Source organism: Oryzias latipes, chromosome 16 (assembly GCF_053564925.1).
Source record: "Oryzias latipes strain Hd-rR chromosome 16, Olatipes_Hd-rR_3.1".
Taxonomy (NCBI): domain Eukaryota; kingdom Metazoa; phylum Chordata; class Actinopteri; order Beloniformes; family Adrianichthyidae; genus Oryzias; species Oryzias latipes.
In genome coordinates, this window is record NC_136252.1 from 4,621,077 (window position 1) to 4,633,765 (window position 12,689).

Genomic DNA, 12,689 nt, shown 5'->3' on the forward strand with positions numbered 1-12,689 from the left:
TAAGGCCCAACAGACCATATCCAATAATTTGGTCTGAGGTAGAAGTAGTGTTGTGCAGCGAAACTTAATGGATTTCCCAAACATCTGCACTCAGAAGTGAGACAAGGATGCAATGGATTCTTAGCTTAGCTGCATGTATTATAGCTACAGACATTACTGAAAACTTTATCATCATACAGACACATAAAATGTAGATTTAATAAAACACAATGTACACATATGCAGTCCTATGACCATACATTTGCTGGAGCCTAAAAATTAAACATAGCATACGTCAAGCGTTTTCTTTCTTCCTTCTTCTTCTTCAAAGCATTGAAATCAGTAGATGAGGTCAAACGACACTTGCATGACAGACGTAAACATCTTCTGCATGTTAAAGATACACACTGCTGTAAGGAAGTCAAAGAATATCTCAGCATAACAGTTATAGCACGAGGCAAAATTAAAAATTATCACTGAACAAAAAAAAAAAAGTACAAAACAGAATTAATAAATAAATCAAATATATACCATATAAATGACAAAGCTACGAAGTGGCTAAGTTTATTATTTGTTTTCAATTATTTCATCTGTAGCTTGTATTACAGCCTTTTTTTCTTATTTCTAAAACATTTAGAACGATGAACGAGTCAATACTGAAAATACAGTAATAAGCTTTAATAATTAGAACAACTATGTACATGGGAATGTTGCCATGCTAGTCATGTGACGATATTCTATTGTTCTTGGACGACACATTACAGTTACAGCATCAAGCAGTCTGAACGTAAACAGTTTGTGCTGAGAATAAAATACTTTGCCTCTAAGCATGGTAATTTCTTTAATATTACTCTCAGGAATGTACAGAACGTAAAGGTCACACATGGGAACACTCAGTCTTCATTTGGAGGGAAGGTGAGGCTAGCTTTGACATAAATACATGAATAATAAAACAGTCTCTCTCAGTTCGAGATGCCAATGCGTGTCCATCGACATCGTTGGCTTCCACCGAACCTCCTCCACTTCATCCCTCCTCGAGCAGCTCGGCTTCCCTTGATACCTCACCTATCGTTGCTCTCTTCTTTGCTCTCCCACCTTCACCTCAAGAGGCCCTGGCACCTTCTGTCAGCCTGGACGGTAATGACTTTGTAATAACGGGAAATTGGGTCAGTTCTGTCCGCTTTAAAGGTCTTCCTTCCGGGAGTGGGGCTGGGGGAGGGGTCAGAGAAGCAGCTGGAGGCGGGGCATGTTAGGTATTGATTTGACACGTTTTCAGAGAAGCGGATCTGTGAGGAGTGTAGTGTCCTGGTAGTTAGAGCATTGGTGGGCTGGAAGGCAGGTGGGGAGGTGGTGACATTAGTCTGTAAGAACATGGGTGCAGCAGCAGCTAGTAGCTTTGTGTTTGTTCACTAGGTATGTTTCAGTTCTCACTGGCTGGAGCGAGCAGAGGCCAAGTGGTCGCTGTGCTGGTTCTGGGCCCGAAACCGCAGCCTCTGCTTGTTCTTCTTCTTTGGCTCTTTGGATCGGTGCTTCCCTGAACCACCTGGATTAACAAAACAGGAGAAAGAGGGACTGGTTAAGTCATTACAACTCTCACTGGCTGTGGTTTTCACAGCCTCATGTTCAGGTTCATCTTCAGAGAACCTCGTGCTGTGATCCAGTGAGTTTGCTAATGTATCGTAAAGCTTCGGTTTAGTGTCATGGCCAGTAAAATTGCTGGGCCACTAAACTGATAAGTGTACTCACACAAGTTTCAAGCATCAAGATGTCTATAAAGATATCACTGCGGGTGTCTCCAACCTTTCTCAAATCATTTTCCAGGACGCAAAAATGGGTGCTAATGTCACAATTTGTGAGTGACTGAGTGGAACATTTTGGAGTTTTTATTTCATAACTTGTGGTTTATGTTTTCATTTTAATGTCAATTTCAGCATTGGGTTGATGTCCCACAGGGAAAAAAATTTAGAGAAATGCTGCATACATGTGGTGTTGGAATAAACGGAAAAAGCCAACTCAAAAAACATGTAGAAACGTCAGAAAAACAACAAATATTCCAACCCCACATGATTGCAGAATAACTTTCTGCACCTAAAAGGTCAATTTATTTGTAGTGCACCAGAATTACAAGGAAAATTAAACATTAACAAGATATATGAACATAATTCATGCCAGTTTGGTGGGCCGCATCAAATTGTTTAACTGGGCCGTAACTTGCCCACCCCTGCTCTAAAAGGAGTCAAAAAGGCCTTTACTGTTTTCTATTATTCTGAAAATGTTGTTTTTGGTAACTTGACCTAGATTTTTTTTTTAGTAAAAATATTGGGACCCTTTAAGTGAGTTTCTATAGTTATGTTTTAGTTTTCTGTGAAGAACACATATGATTGCTTGCTGCCTAATTGAAGCGACTGTAGCACCAACAACAGAAATTCTCTTGATTTGCTTCTCTAGAAAGCACAGGTATTATCTTAAATTCCATTAATAAACAGTTTGTGCAGGTCCAACTCTTAAGTTTACACAAGAATAATACAGATTTTGATGATTATTTTCCTTTTTTTTCTTTCTGAGGACCAAACCTTAAATAAATAACTATTTAGCGCTATACTTTTCAATGTCACTCCCATAAAAAGGCAATACAAGTGCGGGAAGTTGCATAACTCCCTTTCCAAATTGAAGAGGTCCCACTGCCTAAGGTTAATCCATCCCAGGTTTCACTGAGATGGGCAAAGCATGCAGGGAACAGACTTCCTGCTTTGTGAAAGCCTGTGTGGTGGAGGCTGTGCACTCTTCGGCTACCGAACCACAAGGCAACAATCTGGCTGCCAAGGCCACAAATAAGATAACGAGGTGTGTGTGCGAGATGTGTGTGTGCAGGCATGGGGGGTGAGTGTGACGGAATTTGAGGGGAAAAAGAAAACCTAATGGGGGGAAAAGTGGAGTAAGGGTTGGATGATGAGACACTATCTGGAAGCTGATCTAGACCTCAGCGAAATGAGCCACGTTTGTCACAATCTTCAGTTCTGTGTTGTTGTTGATATGCAGGTTGGCTGTGGGTTCACCTGGAGGGCTCCGCCCCCTTCCAATGGCTCTTCATGAGTGGTGCACAGCTGTCTGTACTTTCGCTTAATTTGTTTGAGCTCTATTTGAGTGTGTCCGTTTGTGCTTTGTGTCAGAAGAGAAAATGGTGAAAATGTTCATGTCTGTGTGAGAAAAGTGTATTTATGCAGTGAGGAGTTTTACTGCCATAAACGTCTGTAATCATTCTTTGTGGATTTCACCGATCACAGTTATTTTTAGAACGTAACTCCTGCAATAAACGGTGGAACTCTGTACTGGTGAAAAGATAACGCAGAAATATGCGTAGCTGCAGCCAGAGACAAAGAAATGAGCTTTTTTCATTATTACTGGATGAGAAACAGACACGAAGGACACAGCTGCTCAGTTTTAGTGCAAACTGTGAAACATGTGAGGTCTTTATTAGGATTATGAAAGGAAAGGATCAACTATTTATTGTTTTTTGTTTTTCTAATGTATCAGTATATTTTTCCTGAATTTTTGTCATAGAGAGTGCTATTTGGTCATTGCTTTATTTCATAAATAATGTTATTTATTTTCTTAAAAGGATCATGAATGAATGAAACTTTATTCAAATAGCACTTTACAACTCTTTGAATGTACCAAAGGGCTTCACAATAAAAAAAATCTAAAATGGGAACAAAAGTTTTAAACTAAAAACTCTAGAATCTTCTGTTTAAGAATATAATTTTTAATCCAAATGTTTTCTTCTACATTCCATGTTATATCATTCTCACTGCACACATCTGCTCCTGGTCCGGCCCTTCAATCGATGTGGCCCTCGAGTTAAAATAATTGCCCACCCCTGCACTATCTCCCTGTGGATCACACTTAGATGTGAAACATCAAACAATCTTAGAGCAATTTCCTTCAATTAATTGTGGAATGGTGAAGGTTCTACACCCCCCCCCTTCTGCATTGCCAATCTGATCTAAGGAAATATAACAAAAACATGTTTTTCCGGCCTTGAAGGTCATCAATGAATAAAAAAAGTCACAGGTGCTATTACTACAGGTTAGTTTTCCTAAATTCAATTTAAAGAATACAAATAGTGGAATTATGCGCTAGTTAAATATGACTTTTAGTGCAATCAGTCCACCTCCAATTCCATTTGATGGCAATAAAGTGCCTGTTGCAGCATTAAACCACCCCTTTGTAAGAGGGGAAACCCTTTTCAGTCATTCCTTGAATGCAAGGCTGCATTTAAACTAAAACGACCTGCATTTACTGCAACTGCTTGAAACATAAATAAAGTTAGCAGAGTTAAAAGGAGTTTTTCCTAATTGTTCTAACGAGGGCTGAACATCTTAAACCCAATAGTTGCCATGGGGATGTAGAAACAAATAGAGATGCAGTAAAACAATGTATTTAGTTACAGCGATTTGAGAAAACAAAGTGGAATTATTAGGATCCATAAGAAATTGTAAAAATGTTTTATGAGTAGTTTAAATAATATTTGCTTATTGATCTAAACTGTATTTTATCAAGATGTAAGATTGGCTCTACTTCATTGGGTGTCCTTTTGTTTCTTCACAATCACCTTCTCAGGCCTGCTTTGTTTCAGAGCTTTTTCCAGTTCCTTGTTTTGCTCATGGCTACAGCAAGTTGATGACAGCTGTCATGACAAAGTAGAAGTAAATTCATCCACCCACACTGGGTTTGCACTGTGCAGCACCCTCAAAGTTGTATAGGTCTTTAGGAACCAGAGCCTCCCTGTGAGCTCATGCCTGCTGTAGACTCGTTATTCTACCTGTGAAATGAAGACAAGCAGATGTTTTTCCAGTCTGGGAGATTGTTTTCTTTTGTTAGCAGATGCTGACAAGTCCTGACTTTTATGAGCCAATGAATTATCAGCAGGAACTGATTTCTTCCAATTCTGATTCCCCATAACAAGAAGAAGATTCAGATCAGCAGCCCCCACCAAACTGCCAAAAGACCCTTCACAAACTCTACGGCAAATTTCAAAGATTTTTTAATAACTTAGTCTCTCCGTTGACAGCTAGAGGGCAACCAAGCCCCACATAAGCCCCTTCCCCAAGCATGGGACCAGCGCTCACATCCACCCCATGAACTCCCATTTAGCCTTTCCTCAGGGCACCACAGCCTCTGAACACGGAGCTTTCATCATCTCATATTTACAACTGATGTAATCACTTAAGCTGATTACCAGGGTTCACAGAGGAAACAGTTTAATTTGCCTCAATTGCTTTGAAAACCAAGAACAAATTCATAAATCTCAAGCATGTAAAGATAATTTCGTTTTGGAACGCTCAGTTGGTATCAAATCTTTTTTTTTTTGGTCTAAGTTTTGCGTTGCAGCTGACACTGTGGGCAAAGGAATCAAAGGAGCATGCCTGTTAGGAGTCCGTGGCAGATCCTCTCCACAGCCTTCTTTCTCTTCTACCTGTAATCGCTGTGACTGGACCAATCCTCAACTTCCCCAGCAGTTAGCCTTCCTTCTAACATGCAGCTGTCAGGCTTGGAGAGGAAAAATGAATCAGGTAAATTATCAAAAATCTCCAAAGCATGTTAAAATGTTTGGGAGTTCTGCAGCAGGATGCTTCTTGAGTGTGTGTGAGAATCTGTGTGTTGGAGATACGTAGTCTCTCTGCCTCACAGATTGGGAGGTTCAGTATCACCTACGAGCTTGAGAAACACTTAGTGTCTCATCCAATCTCCTCAGCTGCCAAACCAGCGCACAAAGAAATATTAAACTCGTCTGCACGCACTGTGGTGGACGTTCCTCTGTAACCTCTTAAAGCCAGTCGCCCACTTCTCGGCTTTCCTCTCTCTCGTCTCCATCATCCCTTTTTCCTCCGTGTCCTTGCAATGCTGTTTGAGGCTCTTGGGTAGACGACTGCATGGTCAAGATCCAACAAGGAGTTGAGGAGTGTTCGGCGTATCATATTATTAGGCTCAAACTCCAGAATTATATCTGCTTGTGGAATGGCAATATGACTACTTGCCCAACTGATGCACTGAAAGATAATCAGTCAAATCCATATCCAGGAGGAAGAAAGTCAAAGCCAAAGCTCTCCTCATCTGTGTCAAAACTAATATCTTTGTTTTGGAAAAGGGGACCATATTCAGAAATATGTGTGAGCTTGGTATTCCCTTGAAACTTAGTCCATTTTTACATTCTTGTTTTTTTTCCTCGCAGAGTTAGTGAGAAGTCTTTGCCTTTTTTATTTGCCTCCCAAAAAGGCCAGCATTAGGGCATCCAAACTTCAGCGTGCACTCCCTCTGCTGGGATGAGCCATGTGAAGTCATCCTGTAACGCTTTGGTGGCAGGACAGAAATCAAAGTCCTAATCTTATCTGCACTGCTTTGCGGTCGGAGAAAAATCAATGTTTGACCTCGAGAAGGCATTAAGACATACGGTAAATAGGATCCTGCTCTGCAGAAAGTGCGCCCTTGATCTCCTGTTACCTCTTCCCTCCACTCGACGCCGATGATAAATTAATAATTGTCATAGGACACACTGGAGACATGGGTGGGGAAGGGGCAACAACAACAAAAACATCCAAACAATTCTGCTGAAGATCCCAGTGGACTTAAAGACGGTAAAACCAGCATTTCTGGTGGCTTTTCTTTTTCATAAACAGGCCAAAGCAAGGCCATTATTTGTGAGGGAAGGAGCAAACTACTGGCGCCAGTGAGATTTGATTTCAGTGGCAGAAATTGGATTAGCAGCCATTAAGGGCCTCCTCACACATACATTTATAATGCCGTGAAGGGGAAAGGATCTGCAGCCAGCCAGGGCTTTCTTCACTCACACACCGACAACTCCTCTGTCTGGGAAAATGTTCCGGACGCTGACACTGCCTCGCATTGCTGCTCAACTTAGTTTGTTGGGGATTTCTAGGTAGGACACACATTTAGACCTCAAGTGGCCCACAGTTCATTAAAGCGCAGGGCAGAGGTGAGCCAAGACCGGTACAGCACTTCGTGATGTTGACCGTTTGCAGGAAAATACAGCAGAAATGGGACAGAGCATTTCTAACCAAATAGAACTTGATCCTGATTAAAATGTGCCGTAAAGTCAGACCTGGATAAAGAAGTAAGGGCAAAATAAAAAAATTAGACTTTTGTCACGGAGTAATTTACAAGAAGCTCATCTCGTCAGAGAGCTGACAGGAGGTTCTCTGCAAAGTGTCACTTAGATGCAACAAGGTTACAATGCATGACACTCTTTCAGGATATCCTTCCCTTTCCGCAGGGCTCTGTTTACTGTCATTGCATCGCTTGGTGAGACTCATTAACGTCAACATTAAATAAACAATATTAGAACAAAGGTTGCTCATCTGCTGGATCTCTTTCCTTGATGGAAAAAAAACAGGTTAGCCCACAGTTGGGCTGTTTGATGCTGACATTTGAAGAAAACTGGAAGTGAGAGTTTTTAGGAGAAGTCCCTTTGCTGATGGCAATTGTCAACAAAATATCACTTCTCCGTCTGGATATTGGTCCATCACAGCAGCAAGAAGCAGCCACAACCAGCACGAGAAGCTCATAGAAATGGAGAGGATCCAGAGCTTTTTGAGCCCTGAAGCTGTCTTCCGATTGAGCACCTAAAGCGGAGTGTTTCCATGACAGCTGTTGAATTCGCTTGGATTGGAAAGTGATTATTTCAAGCAATCAAAGCAAAGGTAATGCATAAACAAGACAAGCAACAGAGACGATATATATCAAACATAGGACATTTCACAAAGGTCTCAGCAACATGGTGCGTTCGAGCGACCAGTTTAATGAAAAGTTTATGTAAACGCACATGCACGTTCAAAACTGTCTCGTTTACGCACGTTAACTTTTCAAGTCAGTTTTCCGGCTCTACGTACAAAAGGCGTAGCCATTAAAGGCACGTCGAAAGTTAAACTATTGGACTTTGACCAATAAGGGACTGGGATTTTTTAGTGAGGTCTGGGAGCATTTTTTAATTCATCGAAGTGCCAATTTTTTTTGAAAGTTTTGCATTTATCGGAATAGAGCTGCGGAGGAAAAAGCCTGGAGGAAGATTTGTGAGATTTGCACCGCTGCGACCTTTTGCACCAAGCCTCTTTCCAGTACATGGATTAGTGTCCAGTCTGAACACCACATGCTAATAGCTCATTTAAGGTGCTGAGGTGGATTCAAAAATCATTTTTACAACTACAGCTTCACACACTCAAGTAGAAAATCTAACTTAAAAAAAATACTAATAAATTCCCAGTGGCTTCTTAGGGCACAAAATAAAGCTTAAAATTTGGATCCCAATTTAGGCAGGTCCTTGAAAAACATAAAATATTTATGGTGGATATTAGGGATGCAATGATTGACTTTCCCCATAATTCGGTCCAAACCTCAATTTTTTTGGGTCACGGTTTTGTTTCAGTTTGATAAATAATTTCTGTATTACAGAACAAAAACAAAAAACTAAAGATTCAGAAAGATCCTTTTGCTAATGACCAAGAAACAATATAGAAAAACCTTTTACTTAGCTTTTAAGAAGCCTGATACAATGTCATACAAACGTATTAAACATACTGAATTTAACACATCAGGTGTTCAACTTAAACATTATGTAATTTTGAGTAGTAGGGATGTAAAGTGGTCAGTTTTTTCCATGATTAGGTTTAATGGTTGGTTTTAAACCACCAATTGTGGCATATCTTGTGGATGACAAAACTTAAAGATGTAACACATAAAAATGTGTTGTGCAGTCTTAAGATGTCTTTGTAATTGCCTTTTGTGAAGAAAAGTCGGCAGATGCTGAAGCTGAAGACAACTACAACCAACCAGAGGGAGTTGGACTTCCTCATCTCTGATAAATCAGTTCAGTCATCATGCCTAGTGGTCTGGTGGGGGTACCAGACAACACAGAAGAAGAAATTAGTTCTGCAGAGACATATGACGCAATATGGTTTCTGGTCCATGACAATCTGCCAACCTCCACAATTTCCCCACTTCCACTCGGAGCTGCCAAAATGTAAAGGCTTGTAGTTTATCTTGAAAGCAGAAATGCCAGCACTTATTGTGGCCCCAACACCAATAATGGATATTCTGTGCAGAGACGTCCATGTGGGCTTAAAAACATGAAAGTTATTAGGGAGACAAAATCTTTACTGTTGACCTTCACCTCAAGGTATCACTGTGGATGTTTACATGAAGTTACTGTCTTTGTGGTGATGGCAGCAGCAGAACCAGCATCAGGACTAAGCTGCTGAGTCTGACACGCCTGCAAAACACCGGACTCAAAGAGACTCTGTGGTCTCCTATCTCCAGACTGACTCATCCACACATCTGGGTCTAAGTATACAAAGCTCTCCTGCCTAACGGGCGCTCAGGCAAATGAGGGATAATTAACTCTAGTTGACTTTAATGAATGGTTTAATGTTGTGTTTTATGTCTGATGAGAGAAATATAAAGCTAAACAGTTATCAAAGAGAGACCCAGAGCTGGTTTTCCTGCAGGACCACTTATAGGTCCTTTTCATATGTGTTGTGTGCTCAGGAACATGCTGCCTCAGGACATCATGCTGCGTGTGAGCACAGATACAAGGATCAGGAAACCTGCTGTGATAAACAGAACAGTAGCAAATTCATCCATCAAGCTGGTGAGTACTGCAGATGGGAAATCTGTTTGTCTTCACTCTGAGATAATAAGAGCCGTTTAAGTTGCCTTTAATGTCTTCTGTAGCATAATGAGATTTTTCCAAAGCCTTTGATCCATCCTATAGCTCCCTCAAGCTGTAATATGACGCAGGAAACGTCTTGCGGTGTTACGATAGTCATCCATCAGAGTCGCTGATAAGCATATTATATTAAGATGATGAAATGAATCGGTTTCAATGAGTACGTTTTAGATTGGATCTATTCGCTGCTTCATGACAAGGGCCTTTTAAAGGGGTATGACCCACCATCATTCATGTTTTTGCATCGACATCCTGAAACTCTGGCTACTTAAGGATCTTTGCTTAAAGACAAATTAATACAAATAGATATGGCAACATACCTACGTGTCTTTTCATGCAATCAACCTCTTACTTTTTTTATAACAGATCAGACTTTGCCTCCACAAACAACAAGAATGAATTAAATATGCTGCCTTCTCAAGACCCCAGGATTGTTAAACTTGATAGGAAACCCAAGATTGACACGGGTTCAAGGCAGAAAACGATAATCTGGTCATAGAAGTGAACTCCTTCAGTCAATATTTAATAATGATGGAAGAAATGTTTCAACTGTCTATGCAGTGGAATGTGAAACACCAGGATGCTCTCTGTACCTCAAAAGGTGTAAAAACAAGAAAGTTCAAACATTTCAAACATCTTTTGTGGTGGAGGGTTGATAATGTGGGCCAGTCTCAGAAATGCCTATTCTGCCAGGATTTTGCCCCTCCGGTGTCTGCTCTGCTTTTCCCAGCATTCACCATCATCACCTGCACCTGTTCACCTAGTTGTTTATTGCTTTGCTCACCTCTGGTTCTCTACCAGAAAGCAGAAAGATGTTTCTCTGCAGCTCTCCAGGCTGTTGGTTCAAGTCCTGCTCTGCCTACCTGCCTGACCCTGTTTTGACCTTGATGTGCCCTAGAATCACTCCTGCCTGCCCCCTGTTGGTACTTCTGCCTGCCTATTGAGAAAACCCTGGTTTTGGATTGTGTAGTTGAAAACTTTAACTAAGAAGACAGTGGACTTGGAGTGTAAGAACTGCTGGAAGAGGACGTCTTGGTGAGTCAATCAGCCTCCCTTTCCTGGACTGTGTTGACATCCCTGATCCTAATGCGAACCAACCACCAATGTTTCCTGCCTGTTTAGAGCTGCTGAAATCAACCCGGTGTTGGTACCAAAACCTTTTGGCCTGCAATAAGTGTTCGGGGGCCTGCGACTAATGATGACGTCACACTCTTTGATTGGCTGTATGTTGGTCTGATGACGTGTAAGACTATGATTGGTCTGGATAAATTACGGTTCAGCAGTAGAAGAAGAAATGGCGAGCCCCGTTGTAAACAATCAAAGCCACAGCATAGAGTGAGATGATCTTCTAAACCCGCTTTTATTGTTGTTATGATTCTTATTAAGTGCTCGTTCTCTTATAGTTTTTTAGATCCATGCGGCCAGTGCTTTATTATTGGCAGAACGGACCTGGAAGAAAGGTTCGGATGAGACTAATATGTGCCAACAACATTTAACCACGGATGAACTTTAACTGGAATAACATCAGCCTTTATTTTGTCTGGACCCAACTGGTAACACAAGTTCACATGATTGTTTGGACGGTTTCTCAGGACTGTTCATTCAAAAGCGCCTCCTCCACCTCCCTCCGTCCTTATACCGTCATTATAAACATTTAACTGCAATGTTGTGGTTCTGTTGCCTCCAGGATTCTTTTTTTGGAGATACAAATCTCCCAGGTTCTCCTGAGTCTGGCTGCTCTATGTAACAATAAAATGTAATACGTAACAAAGCACCCTCCCCTACCCGCAAACACAAAGCTACAAGTCCAGCTGCTCTGATCAGAGACATGGTTCACCTGCGTGGAGCAGCCGCTTCATTCTAAAAGCCACAGATCTTTTTACAAAGTGGGTTGTAGCAAAATCTCTTTATAAACACCACAAAGATTAATGTCAGACACAACTTATGAAGGAAAAGAACTTTAGGTTACAAAAGGAAATGTGAAATGAAAATAAGTAGAGCTCGAGCAAATCTCCAGGCTACGTAGTTTGTCCAAGTGAGGCTACCGTAGTGTGACATCATCATTAGTCTCAGACCCCCGAACACTTATTGCAGGCCGAACAGTTTTGGTACCTACCCCTCTTCTGTGCAGAGGTTCGGGTCCTATCCCTCTCGGCCTAGTTTTCTGCCTGTGTGCCAAGACTGAATAATAAATAAAAATGACGGAACAAAACTTTATTCTTTCTGTCAATTTGAAGTGTTTTGCACTTTGGATTCAGTTTTTCCTGAAGTTGAGTATGTTTAAATGTACAGCAAAACCTTGACCAACACCACATGATGAAAAAAGGACAAGACCGCCTGGCAATCCAGAATTGATTAACTGAAGAAGAGAGGCATGGCAGCAGCCCATCAAAGCTCAACCTTAACAAAAAAGATGTGCAGACAACTCAAGCTTCTCCATCAGAACAATGCCAGGTAGAATTAGTGTCTTCACTGTGCTCACTAACAGATTTGTTGATTATGGCTGTTGTCAGGTAGGTGTGTTTTTACAAGTCCAGACATTCTTGGGTCTCCATTTCTGCTGCTCAGAACCCCCCTCCTGTTGTCTCAGTGGGACTGTAAGGGAATGCAGGAGGGGATATGGGGGGATCATGTCCAGCATGAGTTGGTCTTTATCTTTCATTTCTACAAAAGTCCTTTATACCCCCTTCGTTGCCCTCGGAAACCAAAGAGGAAATCTTTTTAAATATCTCAACATGAATAACAACTGTCCCAAAACAGGACTGGCCCCTAATTAGCTGGAAGCCAAACAGAATCAGAAAGGCTCAGACACAAAAACATAGAAGGGGCCAAAAGGATCATATCACATTCCCATATGCAGTCACCCAAAAAACATGGAGGGGGGGGGGGGGGGGTTAAAGCTTGATTGGTTATGTTCTTTCTCTTTCCTATTTACTGTTGCACTATCTCCTACTTTAGTGACTGTTCCCAG

At 41.3% G+C, this 12,689-nt stretch overlaps 1 protein-coding gene across 1 annotated transcript in view; it reads right to left on the minus strand.

The window, feature by feature from the left end:
* Positions 1 to 1,406: 1,406 nt before the first annotated feature.
* The window catches only part of rspo2 (R-spondin 2), an 83,569-nt gene continuing 72,286 nt past the window's right edge, over positions 1,407 to 12,689 (minus strand). The window contains exon 5 of the mRNA NM_001252245.1: positions 1,407 to 1,522. Within this exon, the coding sequence (NP_001239174.1) occupies positions 1,407 to 1,522 (116 nt within the window). The remainder of the gene's footprint in view (positions 1,523 to 12,689) is intronic.